The sequence below is a fragment of the Elephas maximus genome, chromosome 12 (assembly GCF_024166365.1).
Source record: "Elephas maximus indicus isolate mEleMax1 chromosome 12, mEleMax1 primary haplotype, whole genome shotgun sequence".
Classification (NCBI taxonomy): domain Eukaryota; kingdom Metazoa; phylum Chordata; class Mammalia; order Proboscidea; family Elephantidae; genus Elephas; species Elephas maximus.
The window spans coordinates 60,588,631-60,614,168 of record NC_064830.1 but is presented as its reverse complement, the minus strand read 5'-3'; the positions used below and the strand labels follow the sequence as shown (position 1 = coordinate 60,614,168).

At 52.9% G+C, this 25,538-nt stretch overlaps 2 protein-coding genes across 2 annotated transcripts; both read right to left on the bottom strand.

Annotated features, from left to right (window-relative positions):
* Positions 1 to 1,990: 1,990 nt before the first annotated feature.
* LOC126086808 (zinc finger protein 205-like) lies at positions 1,991 to 10,013 on the bottom strand (the record flags this gene model as incomplete). Its single annotated transcript, XM_049903518.1, has 7 exons — positions 1,991 to 3,576; positions 3,859 to 3,972; positions 5,537 to 5,657; positions 6,227 to 6,318; positions 6,710 to 6,917; positions 8,575 to 8,637; positions 9,843 to 10,013. Coding segments are annotated over 7 exons (2,178 nt in total), but the record flags the coding sequence as incomplete, so codon positions are not given.
* Positions 9,985 to 25,144, bottom strand: LOC126086806 (zinc finger protein 205-like). Its single transcript, XM_049903509.1, has 7 exons — positions 24,931 to 25,144; positions 24,371 to 24,485; positions 21,542 to 21,755; positions 21,005 to 21,096; positions 20,242 to 20,362; positions 18,498 to 18,611; positions 9,985 to 18,239 (listed from the first exon to the last, which is right to left on the bottom strand). Exons 2-7 carry the CDS (start codon positions 24,425 to 24,427, stop codon positions 17,191 to 17,193), a joined length of 1,647 nt encoding a protein of 548 aa, XP_049759466.1. The 5' UTR covers positions 24,428 to 24,485; positions 24,931 to 25,144; the 3' UTR covers positions 9,985 to 17,190.
* Between the last annotated feature and the right edge of the window lie 394 nt (positions 25,145 to 25,538).

Below are 25,538 nucleotides of genomic sequence, written 5' to 3'. Positions count from 1 at the left end.
CAGTACTCCAGTGGAAAAGACGCTGGAATTTTCAGGTGTCAGCAAAAAGCCAGGAGGCAGCCAGGCTAACTCTGAGCATCCTCACCTTCTACCCAGAGAACCACCAAGACCCTTCTCTGCCACCCTCCCCTCTGACCTCTTACCTCTCAATGTTGTTCCATCATCCACCAAGTTAGGAGTATCCTTCCACAATACGTACCCCAGGTACCTCCTAGGTCTTGTCTGCTCTGGTCAAATATTTTCCCAACTGCCAACTTCCACTCTTAAAACACCATCATTTTGGGGCATATCTACAATGTGCATTTTTAGAATGAAACTTGGCACCCTGCATCGCTCAACAGACCCCTGAAGTTCAAGTCCTGACATCTGGCCTGATTCGCTGGCCAGCGCAGCCCAAAAAAATGACCGCTGAGGGAACTGCCGAAAGGCCTTCTGCTTTCAAAACCAGCAACGGCCATTGTGCAAGTGAACAGTAGGTGCACAGCCAATTGATGATGGCCTCCAGAGTCACTTCTACATCTTCCCACCTTCTCCCCTCTTTGATGCAAAAGTGAGCTCCTTGAGAGCAAGGACCCTGCTTGACATGTGTGAGTTCCCCTCACCCCCTCACAGAGCCAAGCAGAGAAATCCCACTTCTGGCTAATTAAGAGGAGCCATGAAGACAAGCTGAAGGGCAATGCTGCTTTCATTCTGGCCTCTTGGAGAAATAACCACCTAACTCAACCCATCCTGCCAGCTGCTCAGCCCTTGATTCATGATACCTCCCAGACACCACCACAACCCAGCTGGACTCCCTGGTCCCCAGGCTTCTCCTGGTGTCTGTCCCCCCAAACCACACAGCCCCGTCCAAGGTCTTAAAGGCCCAGACTGTTGCTTGCAGTTATCAGGCACACATTGGACAGCGAAGAGCCGTCCAGGTGACTGGGAACGGGTCTTCCATACCTTCCTTCATGATAAAATATCAACCTGGACCAATTCTCAGCTTCCAGCTTTCTGGCTGAATTACTTTGCCTCAGTTTCCTTACTTGTAAAGCTTAAGTAAGATAAACTGTGGCTCAGAGTTGAGGACTAGGGGAGATGTACAGGTGGTGCTTGGCCATACACCTGACACTTAGCACTTGCTCCAGAGCTGGTAGCTATTATTCTTCTCGGTCAGCAACCCGCCTGAGCCACTGCATCACTTGGGACCTGGGAGCCAAGAGGGCCGCAGGCACATTGACTCTGGACCAAAGGTGATCCATGGAGACAGGTGGGGACGAAATGTATGCCCTGGTGCAGATACACTCTAGGTCTGTTTGTCAGAGCTGAATATTGTCTTGAGGGCTGAGCCACAAATCTGGGATAAGCAGCTGGCTGAGCTCACACCTCCCCAGGAAAAAAGCTACAGAGCTGAAAATGGAAGCTGCAGCGGTAGAAACCCAGGGGAAGACTGGAAAGTGATGGAGCCAGGCAGGGGTGGGTAGGGCAATTACAGAGGACAAGTGTGACGAGACTATGGAGATGAGAAGTGTGGAGGAAGCTTGCAGTGGCTCAGAATGGGCAGTGAGGGACAGCAGCTCTGAGAAGTGGGAGCTCCTCACTGCATTGTGGCCCAACCCCAGCGGAGGCAGAGAGGGGTGGTGGGAGGTAATGCCAAGTGTGAATTTTCAATTTGGTGCCTCCCTGCCTCCCAGGTCAAAGGAACAGGGCCACTGGAGATTCTGGGCTCAAGACAATGCTCCCAGGATGATGGGAACAGCATCCCAGATGGCCCTGCCCCAGACCACAATTTACTACCCTGCTAGGCTGGTTTCGGGGCTGGAATCCTCTGTGCATGGAACCCTCTGCCGGTGCACACGACCCCTAGGCTTTAGAATGGGCTTTGGCAGAGGGCCCCAGATATGATCAAGATTGAGAGTGGAAGGTAAAAAATACCAACCAAGGGAGGCCTGAATGAAGGCACAGCCAGCCATGTGCCCCATGCTTGGCAGCCTGCGAAGGAACCGGAGACAGACCAGTGGGCCACTGCTTTAATTACAAGGCATTTAATTTGCAGCTACACTGTTGGTTCCTCAAACCTCAGCTCTTTCCACGTTGCTATGCCCCACTACATGCCAACCATCTCCCAGACTCCCTACCCACGCCTTCCTTGTTCCTTCTGCTTCTTCCCTGGCCCCTCTTCAACCTCCTAGGTGGGTTCCGGTGAAGGTGCTGCCAGGGGCCCCACCTCCCCATCCTGTATCAGCGCAGCCAGAGCCTTGGGGCCTGTAGTGTGGATTTTCTCATGCCGGAGTAGGTTAGAGCGGCGGCTGAAGCTTTTGCTGCACACAGTGCAGGAGTAGGGCCGGATGCCGCGGTGGGTGCGCTGGTGGGAGGTGAGGTGCGAGCTGTGGCTGAAGCTCTTGCCACAGTCGAGGCAGTGGTAGGGCTTCTCACCAGTGTGGGTGCGGCTGTGGGCGATGAGGATGGAGCGATGGCTGAAGCACTTGCCGCACTCAGAGCATGGGAAGGGCTTGTCACCGTTGTGAGTGCGCTGGTGTGTGACCAAGGCTGATCTCTGCGTGAAGGACTTGGTGCAGTCAGGACACTTGTGGGGCTTGTCGCCTGTGTGGATGCTCTGGTGGGTGACCAGGTCTGAGCGGCGGGTGAAGCACTTGGCACAGCGGTCACATTCGTAGGGTTTCTCACCCGTGTGGATGCGCTGGTGCTGGATAAGCGTTGAATGGCGGGTGAAGCACTTGCCGCACAGGGGGCAGGAGTAGGGCCTGATGCCACGGTGGGTGCGAAGGTGGGCGGTGAGGTGTGAGCTGTGGCTGAAGCTCTTGCCGCATTCAAGGCAGTGGTAGGGCCTCTCGCCAGTGTGGATGCGATTGTGGGCAATCAGGTTGGAGCGGTCGCTGAAACACTTGCCACACACAGAGCATGGGTAGGGCTTGATACCCGTGTGGATATGCTGGTGGGTGACCAGGGCTGAGCTCTGCGTGAAGCACTTGCTGCAAACGGGGCACTTGTGGGGCTTGGCACCCGTGTGGGTGCCCTGATGGGTGACAAGGTCCGAACGGCGGGTAAAGGACTTGTCACAGTGGTCACACATGTAGGGCTTCTCACCGGTGTGGATGCGCTGGTGCTGGATGAGCGTTGAGTGGTGACTGAAGCTCTTCCAGCAGGAGGGGCAGGTGTAGGGCTTCTCACCCGTGTGGATGATCTGGTGCTGGATGAGGTGGGAGCTCCGGCTGAAGCCCTTGCCACACTGCTCGCACTTGTAGGCCTTCTCACTGCCATCGTCCTCTGGGGCCAGGCTCTCCTCGCTGCTCTCAGCGGCCTCAGCAGTGTGTTTTTCCTCCTCGCTGGGCTTCTGAGGGGCATTGCCCTCCTGGGTTTCTGGAAGGCTGGTGGCCGGTGGGGGTAACTTCGTCTGACCCTGCTCTAGAGGCCCATGTAGCCCGTCATCCTCAGTCTGTTGTAAGCCCTGGCTGTTGAAGGCCGGCTGTTCACACTGCACGGCGCCCCCTAGGTCTTTGCCGGTCTTAGTTCTGAAGGGCTTCACATCCCCAAGGGTGGTGTGGGCTACAGCCTCCTTCCCCACTTCCACAGCTTCTGGGGAAAGAGGGTGTCCAGTGAGGGAGGCTTTTATAAGAGACTTTGGGGTGTGGGGAGGCCAAGATAAGTTGCGGGGGGGTGGTTCCAGGAGATAACAAAGGGCAAGCACCTGGGGGTCCCGGAAGCGAAAGCCACCCTCTACAGAGGAGGGATGCTGGCTGTCCTGCTGTGGGATAGCCTCAGGAAGGTGTGTGTCTTGGCCCAGTGAAAAACAGACAGGAAGCCCCAATGGATGAAGGCACCTGGGAATGAGGTTCCCCCAACTCCCCGAGTTCTCACCTGTGCACACGGCCATCTCCTCCTCCTTCTCTTCTCCTGTCTGCTGGCTGGAGCTTGAGGCCTCGCCCTTCCCCTGCACGTGGGAGGCCCAGAAAGGCCTGCTGAGGGGAAACCCTGGCCAGAAAGAGACACTGGGCTCAGCTTCAGTGGTTCTGGGGCCACCCAGCACCAGATATCACCGACCCCCAACAAAGTGGTGGGGCAAACTGGGCAGGGGGGAGAGCTGCAAATCTGGAAACTTGGGATAGAATAAAGTGGGTGCAAAAGCTCACTTTCAAGGGAGTTTCTGCTCAGGGTGCACTGAGTTTATGTTCATGGTCATGGAATGATTTGAAAAAGGATAGTAAGAGTGGTTATTTAACTTTAAAAATGTAATAAATGTCACCCAATCACACACAAATTATTTAATTAGTGTATACTTTGTTGTGGATATCTGAAACACATTAAAAACATCTTTTCTAAAGCCATGTTCAGCAAGGGGTCCGTCACTCTTTCGAGCACCTTCCATGGTAACTCCAGGTACACTCTTACGTAGGCTTCAGGCTGGCTATGTCTCCCTGAATAAGCATCAGAATGAACATGACAGCAGCTGGGCCAGGTCACTGAGTACATTAACCAGCCCCATTGGGTAGGCCCAGCCAGGTCAGATCCCAGACACAGAGCCTCCTGTTCTGTGATAAGGTTTCCGGAGAACTGGAAAGGACTCTGGGGAGAGGCAAGGGAAGGGGCAGAGAGAGGCTGTGTGGAAAGGTGGCAAAAGGGGCAGGGATGCTAGCAACCAACATGTCAGGGTACAAAGGCCCATCTGCTGAGTTCCCGTAGGGTGAGTGCCCCAGAGAATGTAAGCTGAGTCAGTAAGAGAGTAGGGGCCTGGCTTCCTTGCCCACTTCAAGCATCTTGGGGGGAATGAGTTGGACCACTGGGGTTGCTGGAGGGTTAGGGCATCTATGAGTCCACTGTGGAGTTGCCAATGAGGACTTGCTGAGACTTGTTGGAATGTTAACAACATGTGGTGAGCCCACCTGAAATAATTAAATGGGTGAGTGGACCAGCTGATGTGATCCTGGAACCCGCCAGGGGCCAGGAGGACACACAGGAGCACCGTCAAACTCAAGGGTGGTGGAACTGCCAAGCCAACAGGATCTGCCTGGCACTCGTGGGTGTCAACATATGGTGCTGAATGCATGAATGAATGAACCTTCCGTAAGCCTCATAAAATTCTCTCAGGAAGACTAGAGTCTGACACTCAGAAGTCAAGAGCCTTGAAGCTTAAGGACTCACCACCAGGAAAACAAAGGGCGCCAAGGCCTCTGAGAACAGAATAGCCTTCGGTTAGCAAGGCCTGGGGGCTTAGCTGGGGCCATTCCCCATCCAGGGCAGGCAGCCCCCAGGAGGATGGTAGAATTACAGGAATAAATCAGCACTATGAAATTACCAAAGAAAAAGAAGGATCTCCCCATTGGTACTGAACTATTTAAACTTAAATTGATTACAATTAAATGCAATTAAAAATTTAGTTGTACAGGCCACATTTCAAAAGGTCCACAGCCACGTTTGGTTAGCAGCTACTCTATTACTCCATGTAAAGAACATTTTCATCGATCTGTAAGGTTCTATGGGACAGCACCGTCCAGATGAACAATGAAAGGGGCAGCCAGATGCCCCCGACACAGCTCACCCAAGGACAGCCCCTTCCTCTTCTGCACAGCCTCTCTGTAGAAGCTCTGCTGCGTGTGGTCCAGGCGGCCCCACTCCTCCCGGGAGATGTACAAAGCCACATCCTCAAAGGTCACTGGCATCTGAAATGACAGAAGCAACCACATCACTTTTTGTGCCACAGCAGGGGGACCAGAAAAAGGAGAAGATGGCATCCTGATGGGTGGTGCAAAGACTCAAACTTGCTACCAGAGGCCACCCACCGGATCTAAACTGGGAAGTCAGCAGTACCCAGAAATGGCCTTTCTGTGTGTGTATCTGCGTGAGTGTGTGTGTGCAGCAATGTGCGTGTGGCAAAAAGAAGGTAGTTGTATAGAGTGGATGGCAAGGTTATGGAGGCCCATAATTCCTATATACAATTCCTCCCCAGTAACTCCTTGGGCCAGCAACTAGATGCCGGAAAAAGTCACACTGGTAGATGCTGCCTCTGCCCTTCCTTGGTGTCTGCTCCGGCTCAGGTCCTGGATAGAGCACTGGGTATCTACCCCACCAGCCCTGCAGTGGGTTCTAGTTCAGACTGCAGGTCAGTGGGCTTGGGCCTTCACAAGACATCTATCAGGGAGCACCAGGGGCTGAGCACCCACCAATGAAAGTAGAGGAGGCCCTGCCTCAGCTCACGACAGATGGAAAACAGGCAAAGGGATCTACTCACCTGGGACCAGGCAGTGAGGAGCGCTGCAGCCATCTGCCGGTCTCTGGTTCTCCCCTCCTGGGAAAAAGCTGGGACCTGTGGAGAGGTGCGGGCTTGGGGGAGCAGAGGGGATGTCAGATGGCTGGCTCCCCTGCTGGGCCCTGCTACCCTCAAGCAGCTCATCCCTGGTCTCCAGGGATATCCAGGGCCTCTCAAATGCCACCTCCCCCCAGTCCTAAGAACAGGGATGCTACACTGTGCGCTGCATGGGGGAGCCTCAGCAAGGACAGGGTATTGGCAGACAAGGGCGGCTGTCTTGACGCATGTGGCTGGCAGCTCTGCCACCCTCTCCAGGGGCCAGAATCCTTGCCCTGGCCATGAGCCACCGATGCCCCCAGTGCTGCCGCCCTGGGAAGGGCCTCCGGCATGCCATTTGCTTACCTCCCCCTCGCTTGCTACCCTCTGCTTCCTCTTCCCAGTGTGCCTCCCCCCCACCCCACTCACCTCTGCCAGGCAGAAGAGCTTTCTCTCTGAAGCCACGCCTCAGAGGCGCCCACCTCCGTGCAGCTGGAGCCCCTTCCTCCTTTGACATCCCCTCAGCATGCGGCTCTTCAGGCTCAGTCTTGTGAGGTGACTCCTGAGCAGCTCCCAAAGGCCCTGTCTCTTCTGACTCGGAAAGCATTTCTTGACAAGGATGCTGGTGACTCGGAACCTAGGAAAGGCAGTCCCATCAGGACCAGGTGGAGGGTGCGAGAGAGAATCCCAGCTCCTCACTGGGGGTGAGGGGCTGCAGCAGTAATAACCGAGGGTATCAAAACACACATGAGATTCAAGGTACAGGTTTGGCAACACTGTGACCCTGCTGGTTGTTTTCTTCTCCTCCCTAAGGACTCATGAATCTCCTCCTCGCCACAGCAAGGACAGGACGGCAACGCAGGGGACAAAGCCATGTTGAGCCTGGCCACAGTGCAGGTGCCTGGGGCCACATGGTACAGTTCCAAACCAGAAAAGAACCTGTAGCTGTCGAGTCCATTCCAACTCATGGGGATCTCATGTGTCAGAATACAACTGCTCCATAGGGTTTTCTTGGCAGTCATCTTTACAGAAGCAGACTCCCAAGCCTGTCTTCCATGGCTCATCTGTTTAAGCTCACATCACCAACCATTAGCTTAGTAGTTGTCAAAACAGTTATGCCACCCAGGGACTTTCTGAGGTGCAGTTACCACATCTCAATTCCATCCTCTCTCCTAGCACACCAGGGTGCATGGGCACTTGTTTAGCCTGTGAGACAAGCAGGGCTCCGAGGGTCCAGAACATGCCTAACAGCACACAGCCTGATGGGGCAAGGATTGGGGCTCATGAGTATGTGACCACATGTTGCCCTGGCCCATTTAGGCGGAAGCCAATTTGGATGGAGTATTTGGAATTTTCTAGTTTGAAGAAGAGAGCCTGAGGGTGACCCTAAATGCTCAGGCCTCACGCCCACTCTGGTCTGACAGTAGGAAAATTCCCACCTCAGGAAAACCCCTCTCTACCATGGGATTCACAGGATCCTACCTGAGCCTCTTCACTCTTTCATCCTCTTCTTCACCCCCTGCTGGGAACAAGCTTTAGAATCAGGAGACCAGAATCCAGACCATCCCTCAATGGCCGTTAGCCTTAAGAAGACTCCACCGCCACATAAACTAGGCTCTCCATCTGAGGGACGGGTGCCTGATGGCATCTACTCCAGAGGGTGTCATGGGGCTCTGCAGAGGTTCCTTGTGGACAATATCCATCTGGGTCCTTCATTAGCATGGCCCCAGCCAGTCCTCCAGGGAGGACTGGAAGTATGCCTGGGAAGCGCCCCCTGGAACCCAGACCCTGCTCTCTTTTTATTTTCCATTTATTGTAAATTGTATCGTTTTTGTGCCGAAAACCTGAAAAATACAGCTTTCCCTGGAAAGCTATCATGAGTCATTTCCCAGGGACTGGGGAGGACGCTGGTGAGACCACACTGCCACCTGCAGGATCGGCACTTCCTGCTGGTCAGTAGAGCCTGTGGTGATGCACGGCTGCCCAGCCTTCTGCTAGGAACTCACACCTCTCCCTGCCCTTCAGTGGCCCTGAAGCCCGTCTGAAGCTGGGCTGTAATGCCTTCATGTGACTATCACTCCTAATACAGGTCCACAGCCCCTCAGACCCAGCTCTGAAACTCAAAACCCAGGCTTTTCCATGACTTGCTTGATAGCCAAACCTAACCTAACTCATTTGGCCACACCATCTGACCTTCTGATAGGAAAAAATTTATAATCTTTTTTCCCATTTAACCTAAAAGGTCATATGTTTTCGAACAAAAACATTAATGCAAATATTCACGTAAAACTCACCGAAGTGTACTTACAATATGTGCGTTTCTCTGTATATACTGTAAAACCTGTGAAAGCTGGAACCTGTGTAAGACAGAAACTGGTCAGGGAAGGAAAACTCAATATTTCCCACTAAAACAAGCAATAGAAAAGAGGTAAGACTGTACCCTGTCAAAGCAGAAATTTTCTTTTTAATTTTTATTATGCTTTAAGTTAAAGTTTACAAATAAAGTCAGTTTCTCATACAAAAATTTACATACACGTTGCTATATACTCCTAGTTGCTCTCCCCCTAATGAGACAGCACACTCCTTCTCTCCACCCTCTATTTCCATGTCCATTCAGCCAGCTTCTGAGCCCCTTAAAGGCAGAAATTTTGCAAGACCCGGAAAAGCAAGTCCAGTTGAGTTCCGACTCTCACAGATTTCACTGTATATTACACTTCATTAGGAAAAAAAAAAAAAAGGGCTTTATTGAATGTGTTTGATTATTGAGTGCTACCCCAGATACTGTTGGAGATGGGGTACCTTTTTATCTTTGTCAAATCTGAAAACGTGTAAATTCGAAAACACATCAGACCCCAGTGGTTTCAGAGACAGGCTCATGGTCATGACTCCAAGCCATTTGCCACAGGTTCTTCTGAACGCATGACACCCATTTGTTCCTTACACTGTTACTCTTCACAGTAATCCTGAATAGCGTGTATTTTGCGTTTTCCATTAAATTGCTTTTTTTGTTTCAACGAAAAAGTAATACAAAACATTGTGTAAAAAGTAAAAAATTGAGGGAGGCTCAAACAATTTAGTAACATCTTGTTCTTAGTCACCTTCAACTCAATTCCAATTCAGGATGACCCCAAATGCTCCATGGGATTTCCATGCCTGTGACCTTTTGGAAGCCGATCGCCAGGCCTATCTTTCCAGCCCCCTCTTGGTGGGTTGGAATCGCCAACCTGTATAGCTAGATCATTTAAACGTTTCCGCCACCCTGACATGGAAGAGGAAAAACTTCCCACAATGCTGCTGTTGAAGACCCCCAAGATCGCTGTTAACAGTGTGACATATGACCCCGCCGACCTAACAATGTTTCTTAACTGGCGGGGCCGTGAGCTTCCCAACATGGATGTGTTCCAGTTTCTTAACCAATTCCCTTGTGATGCATTTGAGCTGTTCCCAAATCTTCTCCACCGCACACTAAGCACTTCATTTTCTTCTTCTACCCCTGACACCACCATTCTCATCCTCCAGCTATGGAGGAGGACGCGCAGCTCGAAGAGGACCAGGGACTCACCAGGATCGCTAAGCAGCAAATGGCAGACCGGAGGTATGGCACGGGCGGAGCCCTGCGCTCTGCCACTAGCAGCCCGGAGGTGAGGAGGCGGCGGGCCAGCCGCTGGGTCGACGCGAACTCCCCCCGGTACTCGCCCCCGGTGTGCACCCTCCCCAGCCCGGAGCCACGCGCTCACACACGTCCGCTCAGGCGCTCCCAGTTCCGTCGCAAGATCCAGACGCCGGAAACCCGCGAGGGGCACGCCGGGAAACTTCTCGGCGCACGCGCCGCCTCAAGAGTTCCAAACTACACGGCACAGAAGGCTGTTCGGCTTCTAAGCCTATCTTCTCCCGGAGGAACGGCCAATCTAGGGGAAAATTCCCAGTGGTGGCCAACCAGGAGGAAGCTATGCCAGTTACGTCCTAGCCTTGCTCCTGGGACGAAGGTCCGGAGTGTTCCTTTTCACTGGCTGCGCCCTTCCGCTCCGTTTTTTGTTCAGTTTGTCGGCGCCTCTGGCAACTGAGGGTGAGGCCTGGCCTCGTTGGCTCCGCCAACAGGGATGCGCTGAGATTACTTTTTCTACATACAGCCCATCTCTCTCTTCGCTCTAAGGAGCGTGTGGAAGCTCAAGAGGGCCCTGGAGCTCAGTCCGGGAAAACCCGTTCCCAGCCTCTTGAGTCCCACCGTCTCCCAAGTATTTAGCCCTAGGTCGGCATTTGGAACCCACCCAGCGCCTCCGTGGTAGAAAAACCTGGCGATCTTCTCTCCCATAACGATTCCGGCCTGGGAAACCCTATAGGCAGTTTTACTCTGTTGCACTGGGTCACTAAAAAAAATCCAAACCCAACCCATTGCCGTCGAGTCGATTCCGACTCATTGGGTCACTGGGAGTCGAAAATCGACTGGACCGTGCAACAACGGAGGGGCGTGTTGAGCTCCTAAGGAAATACGTTTGGAGGCGTGCGCAGAGCCTCCTCACTGCGGTTCTTGTCTCTTGTCTCGGCAGGCGTGAAGGGGACTCAGGAGGATCCCCGAGCTCCTCCACAGGCAGCTTCACCTGCGGGGAGCTGAAGGGGGGGGTGGGATCGTTCTCTTTTCAGTGAAGTTGGACCTACTCCCACCTTCTCCACTCCTCTACCAGAAAATTTGAGGCTCCAGTTTTTTATATGAATAGAAAGCGTTTTTTGTTTTTAATTTTCCACGTATTGTACGCTTAGTGTAGAAAGGAAGTTAAGAATGTGGGAAAATATAAAAGTATCCTTCTGATTTGCATTGGGCAAATCTGCTGCAGAACACCTACTTATAGTGTTAAAAAGCAAAGATGTCACTTTGAGGACTAAGATGCTCCTGACCCATGCCATGGTATCTTCAGTCACCTCATATGCATGAGAAAGCTGGACAATGAATAAGGACGAGCAAAGAAAAATTGATGCCTTTGAATTATGGTGTTGGCTAAGAATATTGAGTATACCATGGACTTCCAGAAGAAGAACAAGTCTGTCATGGAAGAAGCACAGCCAGAATGCTCCTTAAAAGTGAGGATGGTGAGCCACATGAACCAGCAACTACATCATCCTGAGACCAGAACTAGATGGTGCCCGGCTACAACCGATGACTGCCCTGACAGGGAACACAACAGAGAACCCCTGAGGGAGCAGGACAGCAGTGGGATGCAGACCCCAAATTCTCATAAGACCAGACTTAATGGTCTGACTGAGACTGGAAGGACCCTGCTGGTCATGGCCCCCAGACCTTCTGTTGCCCCAGGACAGGACCATTCCCAAAGCCAACTCTTCAGACATGGATTGGACTGGACAATGGGCTGGAGAGGGATGCTGGTGGAGTGAGCTTCTTGGATCAGGTTGACACTTGAGACTCTGTTGGCATCTCCTGCCTGGAGGGGAGATGAGCGGGTGGAGGGGGTTAGAAGCTGGCGAAAAGAACACGAAAAGAGAGAGTAGAGGGAGAGAGCAGGTGTAGCAAGGTGTATGTGGGTTTTTGTGTGAGAGACTGACTTGATTTGTAAACTTTCACTTAAAGCACAATAAAAATTATTTAAAAAAAAATGAGGATTATGAGACTATCTCATGTAGTTTGGACATGTTGTCAAGGACCTGTTCCTGGAAAAGGATCTCACACTTGGTAGCGGTCAGCAAAAAAGAGGAAGATTTTCAGTAAGATAGATTAAAACAGCGGACAGTGGCGACAACGATGAGCTCAAGCATAGCAATGATTGTCAAGATGGCGCAGGACTGAGCACTGTTTCCTTCCGTTGTACATAGGGTCATTATGAGTCAGAACTAATTTGACAGCACCTAACAAAAACAAAATCCCTGTTGATAACCACAAGGCTAGCCCCCTCACTCTGCTCAAATATCTTTCCCTCTATGAGGGCTTCCCTAACCCTGTGTTAACAGCTCTCCCCCCATGTCTCTGCCATGCTGTATTTTTCTAACATTTATCACTACCTGATATTGTATATATTTGTGTAATATCTGTCTCCCACTATTCGACTATAAACTCCATGAGGACAGACACTGTTCTTACAGCCCTACCCCCAGCACTTAGAATTGTGCTGGCACAAGGTAGGGGCTTAGGAAATATTTGTTGAATGAATGAAGGCAAAAGATGTTCCTAATCCAGAAATGAGAACTATTAATATTTTAGTCTATGTTTTTGCAGTTCTACATCTATGTGTATATTTCTAACACAAATTTAATATCTTCCCATATCTGCATTTATAAATAAATTTCATCAGTTTTGCAAGCTGTGAAGAATTGATGCATGTGAATTATGTTGTTAGTGAAGAATATTGAATATACCATGGACCGCCAGAACAAATTTGCCTTGGTAGCAAGTACAGCCAGAATTCTTAGAAGCGAGCATGGCAAGACTTCATCTCAAATACTTTGGACATGTTATCAGGAGAGACCAGTCCCTGGAGAAGGACATCATGCTTGGTAGACGGTCAGCGAAAAAGAGGATGATACTTAAAGGAGATGTATTGAACCCCACTGTCTGCTGCAGTGGCTGCAACAATGGGCTCAAACAGTAATGTGAAAAGATGGTTTCAGGACCAAGCAGTTTTTGTTGTACATTTTTTTTTTTTAGGGTCGAGTCAGAAATTGCTCAACAGCAGTGGGTTTGCCTTTTGTGTGGGGGGCGGGAGGGTGGTAATCCAAACAAGCCCTGGTAGTGCAGTGGTTAAGTGCTTGGCTGCTACCCAGAGGTTGGTGATTTGAACCTACCAGCCTTAGAAACCCTACGGGGCAGTTTTACACTTTCATATAGGGTCATATTTTTTTTATGAGACAGAAACAACCTGATGGCAACAGGTTTGGATTGGTTTGGGGATAATTCAGGATAATCTCCCAATGTCATGATCCTTAATGATCTGCAAAGACCCTTTGTACTAATAAGGCAGTGTTTCCTTATATAGCTTTGGGGCCCATTACTCAGACTACTTCAGGCCTTCAGAGGGTCTTTACAAACCACATAGGCAGTAGTTCAGTTTGTGATCTCTAACGTTGCACGATTAAGACTGCAGTCCTGAGGGCAAATGATCCCTTTCCAACTGATGAGAATTTCAGTGTTCATCTCTAAGAGCCATTTTTCATTTGGCAGAGTCTACAAGGGGTACACTGCAGACACATGATGGAATTGTCTTAAACTTCATCCTCAGTGATACAAATTGCTTCTATGATACACTTAGGTAGATGGCTCACTCACATGGCTATTGGCAGGAGACCCCATTTCCTCCCCATAGGGCAATCCTCTCTATAGGGCAACTTGAGCAACCCATTTGCTGAATGCTCTAAAAACCTTCCAGTTTGGAGTGGGCTTTCTTGCTACCTGGGTCACGTGACCCAGCCAATTCAGTGGTTCTTGGGAGGGCCCTGTAGATGAATCACAACATAGACCCTTAGAAATTTGGAGCAAAACCATGCTGTCCTGTACTGATTACTACTCTCCTTTTGAGAAACATCTTTTGGCTTACACTGGGCCTTAAGAGCCCTGGTGGCGCAGCAGTTAAGAATTCAGCTGCTATCCAAAAGGTTGCTGGTTCATACCCAGTCCTAGGGAAGCAACTGTGACAATATACTTCCTTAAGGATTAAGATCTTGGACAGCCTAAGGTGAAGTTTTATTCTATCCTACAGGATCACTATGAGTTGAAATCTACTGACAATGAGTTTGGTTTTGGGTTTACTGGGCCTTAGCAAAGACTGAACGATGTACCACGGGCCACCAAGTTACCATGTGACCTGAATTTCCCAGTGTGCAGTCTAACCCAACCCACTGCCGTCGAGTCGGTTCTGACTCATAGCGACCCTATAGGACGGAGTAGAACTGCCCGATAGTTTCCAAGGAGCGCCTGCCGAATTCGAACTGCCGACCTCTTGGTTAGCAGCGTAGCACTTAACCACTACGCCACCAGGGTTTCTGCAGTCTAACCCACCATGCCATAAATTTGGGTATGCATAGCAGCACTCCATGGAAGTGGTATATATGTGACTGAGCTTGATCGGGTCCTGAAGGCAAAGTGTATCGCATCAGGAAGTGGCCCAGATGCAAGGAACCCCCAGCATGGGAAAGTCCTAATCTGGGACCTTCCAACAGTAGCCAGGTAACCTTGGGGCTTGGGTGCAGAAAAGGGATGTTCTGAAAACTGACTGTGATTGGTCAGATTTGCTGGCTCACTCTACCCCAACACTTGATTGGCTAAGACAGAGCAAGAAAGGCGTGTCCTTTTGGAACCTGGAGAATAAATGTTCCCCCACCTTGGTCCCTTAGAAGAAGATCTCAGGCCCAGTTCCAGGGTCCAGGGTCCAGTGTGCAGTCCTCAAGGACCAGTGGGCACACGAGCTGGGGGAGAGGAGGAATTGTCCCAGCCTGGCTGAATCTTTGGCTATGCTATGTGAGGCGGACACTCCTGGACTGGCATCTGGGACCCACAGGGGCTGACCAGAGGCTTAGCTGGCATTGCCCCCAGAGGTCAGAGGCACTGGGTGCCTTCAGCAAGAATCCTTCCAAGCCAGCAGTGCCCCGAAAAAGGCTGGGTCATGGGGCCGCAGAGATGGAGTGGGAAGCCGCAACGGAAATACTGTACCTTCTGCCCTAGCCCTAACCACATGACACTTACCTACTCCTGACAGCACCAATCAGGTCCAATTCTCCAGTAAACAAGATACTGGGATTTCAGGTGTCAGCGGAAGCCAGGCTAACCTTCTGAGCATCCTCACCCTCTACCCAGAGAAGCACTAAGACCCTTCTCTGGCACCCTCCCCTCTAGCCTCTTACCTCTCAATGGTGTCCCATCACCCACCAAATTAAGAGTAACCGGACATTCAGAACTCTTCTACAATACGTACCCCAGCTACCTCCTAGGTCTTGTTTGCTCTGGTCAAATATTTTCCAAACTGCCAACTTCCACTCTTAAAATACCATCATCCTGGGGCAGCTCTTTGGAAGACCATCTTTAGAGTGAAACTTGGCACTCTGCATCACTCAACAGACCCTCTGAAGTCCAAGTCCTGAAATCTGGTCCCTGACACCATGCCCAGGGAAGCCCAAGGAATTGACCAGTGAGGGAACTGCCAAAATGCGTTCTGTGTACAAAGCCAGCAACACCTATTGTGCAAGTGAGTACTAGGTGCACAGCCAAGTGCTGACAGCCTCCAGAGCCACTTCAACAAGTCTTCCCACCTGTACTCCTCTCCTTGACATGAAAGTGAGCTCCTTGAGAGCAATGACCCTGCTTGACATGCCAGAGTCCCCCTCGGCCCCTTACACTGAGTCAAGCAGAGAAATCCCATTTTTGGCTGAGTAACAGGAGCCATGAAGATAAGCCATGAAGGCATGGCCTCTTGGAGAAATAACCACCTAACTCAATCATCCTGCCAGCTGCCCAGCCCTAGATTCATGAGACCTCCCAGACACCACCACGACCCAGCTGGACTCCCTGGTCCCCAGGCTTCCTGGTGTCTGTCCCTCACACCAGAGGCCAGTCCAAGGTCCAGCTGAAGGTCCAGTTTGTTGCCTGCAGTATCGGGCACACATTGGACAGTGAAGACCTGTCCAGGTGCCTGGAAACGGGTCTTCCAAACTTTCCCCCACGATAAAACACCAGACCTGGACCAATTCTCAACTCTCTGGCTGAATGACTTTGCCTCAGTTTCCTTTTCTGTAAAGCTAAGATAAACCATGGCTCTAGAGTTTTTTTTTTTAGGGGAGATGTATAGGTGGTGCTTGGCCGCACGCCTGGCACTGAGCACCCATCCTGCCTGAAGCCACTGCATCGCTTGGGACCTGGGAGCCAACTGAGCTGCAGCCACATTGACTCTTGACCCATGGTGTCCCATGGAGACAGGTCGGGCCTCAATGGCTTCCCTGGTGCAGATGCACTCCAGGTCACCTGTGTCAGAGCTGAACATTGTCTTGAGGGCTAAGCCACAGATCTGGGATAAGCAGCAGGCTGATGTCACACCACCCCAGGAAAAAAGCTACAGAACGGGAAATAGAAGCTACAGAGGTAGAAACCCAGGAGAAGACTGGAGAGTGATGGAGCCAGGCAGGGGTGGGTAGGACAATTACAGAGGACACGTGTGACGAGGCTAAAGAGGTGAGAACTGTGGAGGAAGCTTGCAGCAGCCCAGGATGGACAGTGAGGGACAGGAGCTCTGAAAAGTGGGGGCTCATCACTGCATTGTGGCCCGGCCCCAGTGGACATAGAGGGAAAACACCCCCTTACAAATCTCTGCCCTTGGAGCCTGGCAGGTAGAGACGAGGGGTGGGAGGTAACCCCAAGTGTGAATTTTCAAGTTGGCACCTCCCTGCTCCCTGTGTCCCAAGAGGCAGAGCTAAGGGAGAGCGTAGACTGACTCAGTGTTCCCAAGATGATGGCAAAGGCAGTCCAGATGGCTCTGCCTGGGTCCACAATTCCCAACCCAGTTCAGCTGGCTTCATGCCTGGAAGCCTCTGTGTACGGGAGCCTCTGCTGGAAGACTTGATCCCCGGGCTCTGGAATGGGTTGTGGAATAGAGGCACTGACACAGGTCAAGGCTGGGAGGGGAAGGTGCCATCCTGAGAGTGATGACTGAGGGGGGCCTAAGTGAAGACCCACGGCCAGCCAGGCGCCCACACGCTTGGTGACCCGTTGCAGGGCCCCTGAGGCAGAGCTGTGTGCCACTGCTTGAATTCCAAGGCCTTTAATTTGCAGCTAGAGTGCTGGCTTCTCTGGCCCAGTTCCTCCCACCTTGCCATGCCCTACCCCATGCCAATAGCCTCCCTGACTCCCTTCCCCCACCCTCCTTGCTCCTTCTGCTGCTGCCCTTGCTTCTTCCCAGTGCCCTGGCCCCTCTCCTAGCCTCCTACGTGGGCATGGGTGGGGGTGCTGCCAGGGCCCCCGCTGCTGCCCCTAGCATCAGCATGGCCAGAGCCTTGGGCCCCGTGGTGTGGATCTTCTCATGACGGTGCAGGTTGGAGCGGCGGCTGAAACTCTTGCCACATAGGGGGCAGGAGTAAGGCCGAACACCTCGGTGGGTGCGCTGGTGAGCAGTGAGGTGTGAGCTGTGGCTGAAGCTCTTGCCACAGTCGAGGCAGCAGTAGGGCTTCTCACCCGTGTGAGTGCGGTTGTGGGCGATGAGGTTGGAACGCTGGCTGAAGCACTTGCCACACTCAGGGCATGGGTAGGGCTTGACGCCAGTGTGGGTACGCTGGTGGGTGACCAGGGCCGAGCTCTGTGTGAAGCACTTGCTGCAGACGGGGCACTTGTGGGGCTTGGCGCCCGTGTGGGTGCCCTGGTGTGTGACAAGGTCCGAACGACGGGTGAAGCGCTTGGCACAGCGGTCGCACATGTAGGGCTTCTCACCGGTGTGGATGCGCTGGTGCTGGATGAGCGTCGAGTGGTGACTGAAACTCTTCCAGCAGGAGGGGCAGGTGTAGGGCTTCTCGCCCGTGTGGATGATCTGGTGCTGGATGAGGTGGGAGCTGCGGCCAAAGCGCTTGCCGCAGTCCGTGCAGGCGTAGGGCTTCTCGCCCGTGTGTGTGCGCCGGTGTGTCACCAGGTGGGAATGCCAGCTGAAGCCCTTGCCACACTGCTCACACTTGTAGGTCTTCTTGCTGCCATCACCCTCCGCAGCCAGGGCCTCCTTGCTGCGCTTGGCAGCCTCGGCAGCAGATTTCTCCTCCTCGCTGGGCTTCTCAGGGATGTCCTCCTCTTGGGTTTCTAGAAAGCTGGTGGCTGGTGGGATTGTCTTTGGCTGCCCCTGCTTCAGAGACCCAGGCAGCGTGTCCTCCTTGGTCTGTTCTGAGCCCTGGCTGCTGGAAGCCTGCTGTCCACACCGCAGGGAACCCCCTGGACCTCTGCCGGCCATAGTTCTGAAGGGCTTCACATCCCCAAGGGCGTCGGGGGCCAGAGCTTTTAGGGAAAGAGGGTGTACAGTGAGGGAGGCTTTTGTAAGAGATCCTGGGGCATGGGGAGGCCGAGCTAAGTCGGGGGCTGGTTCTGGGAGATGACAAAGGGCAAGCACCTGGGGGTCCTGGAAGTGAGAGCCCCCCTCTACAGAGGAGGGATGCCAACCACAGGAAGCCTCAGGAAGGTGTGTCCTGGCCCAGAGGAAACCCAGAAGAACGAGGGCACCTGGAATGAGGTCCCCCCAACTCCCTGAGTTCTCACCTGTGCACATGGCCATCTTCTCCTCCTCCTCCTCTCCTGTCTGCCAGCCGGAGCTCGAGGCCTCACCCTTCCCCTGCACGTGGGAGGCCCAGAAAGGCCTGTTGAGGGGCAGCCCTGGCCAGAAAGAGACACTGTGCTCAGCCTCGATGCTTCTGCAGCTGCCCAGCACCAGCCATCACCCCCCCCCCCGAAAGTGGTGGGGCAAACTGAGTGGGGGCTGCAGCTCTGGAAACTCAGGGTAGCGTAAAGTCACTTTTGAGGGAGATTTTACTTAGGGGGCATGGAGTTTATGTTCATAGTGGTGGAATGTTTTGAAAAGAATAACATGAATTGTTGCACAACTTGAAGAATATAAATAACGTTACCATATTACACACACAGAAATTCTTTAATTGGTATGTTTTGTTGTGAATATTTGAACCATGGTAAAAACATTTTTCCTAAAGTCACATTCAGCAAGTAGTCCGTCACTCTTTGGAGTACTTTACATGGTAACTCCAGGTACACTCTTATCTAGGCTCGGGGCTGCCTGTGTCTCCCTGAACAAGCAACAGAATGAACGTGACAGCAGCTGGGCCAGGTCACTGAGTGCGTCACTCAGCCCTGGGGGGGTGGGCCCAGCCATGTCACATCCCAGATGCAGACACTTCTGCTCCTGTGATCATGTTTCTGGATGACTGGAAAGAAGGACTCTGGGGACAGGCAGGAGAATGGACAGAGAAAGGCCGTGTGGGAAGCTGGAAAAAGGGCCAGGGATGCTGGCAACCAAAAAGTCAGGATACAAAAGCCCATTTGCAGAATCCCCGTGAAGTGAGGGCTTAGGAGAACATTGGCTGAGGCAGTAAGAGAGCAGGGGCCTGGCCTCCTTGCCTGCCCCCAGCACCTTGGAGGGAAGGAGCTGGACCAACAGGATAGCTGGAAATTTAGGGCATCTGTGACGCCCACCCTGGAGTTGTCAATAGGGGCCAAGTCCCTCTGATCTCCTGAGGTCTTGCTGGGACTTGATGGGATGTTAACAATGTGTGGTGAGCCCACCTGAGATAATTAAAAGGGTGAGTGGACAAGCTGATGTGATCCTGGAAGCCACCGGGGCCATGAGGACACATAGGACCACCATCAAACTCAAGGGTGGAACTGCGAAGTCCCGGGATCCGCTTGGCACTCGTGGGTGTCAACTGATGGTGCTGAATGCATGAATGAATCTTCCATAGGCCTCATAACATTCTCCCAGGAAATCTAGAGTCTGACACTCAGCAGTCAAGAGCCCTGAGGCTTAAAGACACACTGCCAAGAGAACAAAGGGTGCCAAGGCCTCTGAGAACAGAAGAGAATCTCAAGTGAGCAGGGCCCAGGGGATAAGCTGGGGCCGCTGCCCACCCAGGGTAGGCAGCCCCCAGGCTTTCTGCTCAAACACCTCTCTGGTGGGAGCTTCCAGGACGGTGGAACTACAGGAATAAGTCAATACTACAAAAATGCCAAAGAAAAGGAGGATCTCCCCATTGGCACTGAACTATGCCACAGCCACTGGCCACATGTGGCTATTTAAACCTAAACTTGAACTGTTTGCACTTAAAAATTCAGTTGTACAGGCCACATTTCAAAAGCTCAACAGCCACATTTGGTCAGTAGCCACTGTTATTAGTGCACATAAAGAACATTTTCATCAATCTGCAAAGTTCTATAGGATAGCACCGTCCAGATGAACAATGAGAGGGGCAGTGGGATGTCCCCTGAGGCAGCTCACCCAAGGACAGCCCCTTCCTCTTCTGCAGGGCCTCTCTGCAGAAGCTCTGCTGTGTGTGATCCAGGCGGCCCCACTCCTCCTGGGAGAGGTACAAAGCCACTTCCTCAAAGGTCACTGGCATCTGAAACAACAGAAGCCACCATATCACTGTCTGGGCCACACTGCAAGGACTGGTGAAGGGACAAGATGGCATGATGTTCGGTGCTGTGAGCAAGGACTCAAACCTGATATTAGAGGAGGCTGCCTACTGGATCTGGATCGGGGAGTGGGAAGCATTCAGAAATGGCCTTCTGCGTGTGTGTGTATGTATGCAGGTGTGAAAGCACATGTGTGTGCATGAATGTGTGCAAGCATGTGCATGTGTATGTGCGAATCTGTGTGTGGCAAGAAGAAGGTGATTGAATAGAGCAGAAGACAAGAGAAGAAAGCGTCCTTCTTTTGGAGACCCACAATCCCTCCCACACATGTTCCTCCCCAGCAACTCCTTGGGCTGGAGCCCAGTTGCTAGAGGGAGAAGTCACACTGGTAGAAGCTGCCTCTGCCCTTCCTTGGTGTCTCCTCCGGCATGGGCCCTGGACAGAGTGCTGGGTATCTGCCTCGTAGGCCTACAGTGGGCCCAGAACAGTGGTTCCTGCTCCCAGTGGGTTCAGGCCTTCATAAGACACCCAGCATGGGCAGCAGGGGCTGAGAACTCACCCACAGAGTACACGAGGCTCTGCCTCAGCTTGGGACAGATGGAGGAGGGGTAGAGGGATCCACTCACTTGGGACCAGGCAGTGAGGAGTGCTGCAGCCATCTGCTGGTCTCTGGTTCTCTCCTCCTGGGAAAGAGCCGGGGCCTGTGGAGAGCGGTGGGCTGGAGGGAGCAGAGGGGACGTCAGGCAGCAGGCTTCCCTGCTGGGCCCTGTTACACTGCAGCAGCTCAGCCCTGACCTCCGTGGCTCCTCAAACTCCATCTCCCCTCGGGCCTAAGAACAGGGGTGCTACGCTGTGAGGCTGCTCTGGGGGGCCTCTGCAAGGAGGGGTGTGGGCAGACATTTGGAGCTGTCTCCCCATACCACAGTGGGCAGCTCTTCCGCCCTGGCCATGAGCTATCACTACCCCCAGGCTGCCGCCCTGGGAAGGGCCTCTCTGCTTGCCCTCTGCTCACCTACCTTGTTTGCCACACCCTGCTCATCCCTCCACCCTGTTGCTGACCTCCTTCCTGCTCACCTCCCCCATGCTCACCACCCCTCTGCTTACCTCCACCCCTACTCACCACCCTCTGCTTGCCACCCCTCTTCTCTCCTCCCCCTGCTCACCTCCACCAGGCAGGAGAAGAGTCTTCTCCTTGGAGCCACGGCTCAGGGGTGCCCACCTCTGTGTACTCAGAGCCCCTTCTTCTGGTAACACCCCCTCAGCAAGCGGCTCTTCGGGCTCAGTCTTGATGTGAGGTGATTCCTGAGTGGCTCCTAAAGGCCTTGTCTTATCTGACTCGGAAAGTATTTCTTGATAAGGATGCCGGTGACCTGGAACCTAGGAAAGGCAGCCCCATCAGCACCAGGGGGTGGAGGGGCTATGGCAGCAGCAGAAACCCAAAGTGTTTGAACGCACATGGGATTCAAGGTTCAGCTCTGGCAACAGTGTAACTCCGCTGGTCCTGTTTCCTTCTCCTCCCTAAGGACTCATGAATCTCCCCCTCACGATGGCAAGGACAGGTCAGTAAGGGAGGGGATGAAGCCATGTTGAGCCGGGCCACAGTACAGCTGCCTTGGGCCACATGGTGCAGTTCCAAACCAGAAAAGAACCCGTTCCTGTCAAGTCCATTCCAACTCATTGTGACCCCAACTGCTCCATAGGGTTTTCTTGGCAGTAATCTTTATGGAAGCAGATCGCCAGGCCTTTCTTTTGTGGTACTGCTGGTGGGTTATAACTGCCAACCTTCAGCCTAGTAGTCAAGGGCAAACCAGTTACATCACCCAGGGATCTTCCACAGAGCAGTTACATCTCAATTTCATCCTCTCTCCTGGCACAGCGGGTGCAGGGCTACTTGTTTAGTCTATGAGGCAAGCAGGGCTCAGAGCGATTAGATAACACCTAAGAGCATAGGGCTTGATGGGGCAAGGATTTGGGCTTATATGTATCTGACCCCATGTCACCCAGGCCTGATTCTGGAAGGTGAGCAAGGGGCATCATGCAGCCTTGGGCCATGTCAGCCTGAGTCAGTTAGGACGGAGTATTTGGAGTTGTGGCACAATGGTTAAGAGCTCAGCTGCTAACCAAAAGGTCAGCAGTTCGAATCCACCAGCCACTCCTTGGAAACCTTATAGGGTAGTTCTACCCTGTTCTATATGGTCATTATCAGTTGAAATTGACTCGAAGGCAACGGGTTTGGTTTTTTTGGTTTAGTTAGGAGAAAACAGCTCAAGGGTGACACTAACTGCTCAGGCCTCAAGCCCACTCTGTTCTGACAGAAGGAAAATTCCCACCTTAGCAAACCCTCCCCACCAGGGGATTCCCAGGGCCCTCTGCAAGCCTCTTCACTTCTTCATTCTCTTCTTTACACTCTGCTGGAGGGTGAAGAGCAAGCTTCAGAGTCGGGGGACCAGAACTCAGACCATCCCTCACGAGCTGTCAGCCCTAAATAGGCCTGCCTCCATGCAAACCTGTGCCTCCATCTGAGTGATGGGTGTCCAATGGCATCTACTCTGGAGGGTGGCTGCGGCGACATATGGATGGGTCCCAGCTCCATCATTCATAATCGTGGCCCCAGTCAGTCCTCAAGGGCTCTGCCATGCATGGGAAGTCCTCCCCAGGACGCAGAGCCCTTCTCTCTGCCCTTTTAAACTTCTCTTTATTTTATCTTGTATCATTTTTGTGCCGAAAAACAGAACAACAAGGCTTTCCCTGAAAAGCTGTTAGGAGTCATCTCCCAGGGACTGCGGAGGCCCCTGGTGAGACCACATTGCCACCCGCAGGATGGGCTCTTCCTGCTGGTCAGCCCAGCGCTGTGGTCAAGCAGGGCTGCCCGGCCTTCTGCTAGGAACTCGTGCCTGTCCCTCCACACCCTGGTCTATGTTTGACAATCGGGCTGGTTAGGAGGCCTGGGTGCCAGTCGCAGCTGCACTCTTTGCTGCCAAGCCACCTCCCTGAGACACAGGTGCTCTACCTCCTACACAGGGTGGTGAGAGAACTCCTGCTCTGTAAAGTCCTGGACAAAAATGGAGCAGCACTGGTCATTATCATTATTATGCTGTCTGTGTATGCCTGATGGGTTCCAGCAGCAGGAGAGAACGTGGGCCCGGGAGGCCTGTCGCAGGTTATAAAAGCACACACATACAAAGTCATTCTGGAAGTACGTGATTCTCTGTACTTCTGTGCTATGAAAACAGTAAAACTATTACTTGATTTCTGTTGATATTCACGATCACTGGCAACACCAAGTAAGGGGACAACAGTTTCTCTGACTTAGGTCAGGTTCCGGTGGGTGTTTTTGTTTATGCATAAGGGATTATGTCCATTGGCTGATGAATGGCTTACGGAGGACTTTCAGGTCTATCTCTTTCAAGCCTCCTGATAGCCAGATGAGACAGGTTGGCACAGCAGGTACATTTTTCCCATTTCACAGATGACACACCTGATTCAAGAGGCCAGGGGACTTGCCCAAAGTCACACACCTGGCCTACAGCCAACTCATCCTCCTCAGGTTCAAAGTCCATGACCTCGGCCCCTTCGCGGGTTGTAATTACACACATGCCAGCAGCCCAGGGAGTACTGGGGGCTCAGACCCAGGGAGATGAGCAGACGTGGTCCCAGGCAGAGGGCAACAGGGTAGAGGGTGGTTTCCCTGGGTGCGCTGAGCACTATTCAGGTAGCAAACCTCACCAGTAGGACCCCCACTGGCCTCCCTGCCATCTTGTCTGGCCTGCAGTTCACTGACTATGGAATTCACCAGGCAAAGCAAAACAGTTGTGCAGAAGTCATGTCCCAGGTGGGGGCTATTGCCCATCAGCCACCTTCTCTTTAATGTCCCCACCACCCCTGCTCTGCCTGAGTCCACTCTCCCCTTGGTCCAGAAGCTCTGCCTTGAAAACCCTTCCTGCTCCCAGTTCCTTCCAGGTGTGCTCACTCACCCAGCCCCCCATCCATACCTCTCGGGCTCCCTCCTGGTCCTGGGTAGCCCAGGATCCCCCACCGTCTGTAGACATTTTCTCAGAGCTAGAAAGCACAGCTGAGTTGTTTCTCCCTCTTATGCTGGCCAGTGTCCTGGAAGAGCAGAATGAAATCAGCCCGGGTTGCCAGGGGTGCCCTAAAAGTTCCCGCCCCGGAGCTCCTAAAGCCTCCCTCACTCCATTGAAGGGCCCCACCTTCACTATATATCTTGTTATTTTGTTTATTCCCCTTTGTCGCTGAAGCAAGAGCCCTACATGCCAGTAAAACAGGCACAGGGAAAGCTGAGCTGGAATCAGAATCTGCATCTCCTGACATCGGAGCACAAAGTTCTGCAGAGATTTCACAAAACAGGTGCCGGGTGGGCCCGGATGGACCTAGGTGGGCCCGCCCCCGCCCCCGCCCCTCACAGCCAGGGCAAATCCTGGCCTCTCTGTCTCCCAGGCTATGGAAACGCACTCTGTGCCCGGGCCTGAGGTCCAGAAATCGACCTATCTGCTCCCAGCTGCACATCTCCACCCCAGCGCCCAAGATGTCCAACCTGCTCTCGTTCTCGGGGGACGATATCCAACGTCCTTCTTTCCCAGTCTGGGTCCAGGCCCTTCTCTCCCCACCAGCCCGAAGGTGTCTAGCTTTGACCCTGGCCCCTCCTGCAGGCTGGCCACCGCACCTGTCCCTCGGCACCCAGGGGCTCCCCCAGCACCCCTGCCCACTGAGAGGGGAGGCAGAGGTGGAGGGGGCACCTCGGTGGTCAGGTCCCCTACCTGGGAAGGGAGCCGCCGCAGCCTGTACCAGGCAGGTGCCGGGAGCTGAGTGGACTCTGGGATAGGAACAACAGGAAGTCCCTCCCAGACTCCGTTCCCCATGCAGCCACAGACCAGTAGGGTTCCCGGCGTCAAGGGTTCCGGGCCGGTGTCGGAGCGAGGGCCGAACCGTTTCTTGGCTGGGAGGGGTACACTGACTCCCTGATCCGCATTGCTGGCTAATAAGGATTGCTTTTTTTTTTTTTTAGCAGCAGGTACTGATAATACCAGCAAAGCAGGGGCGCCAATAAAGAAAAATGAGAAACAAACATTTTGAAAATATTTTGCCGTCTGGTGTTTTAAAGAGAGCCTGGCGGGAGTCATCGTGTGAAGAAGGGCACTTTGT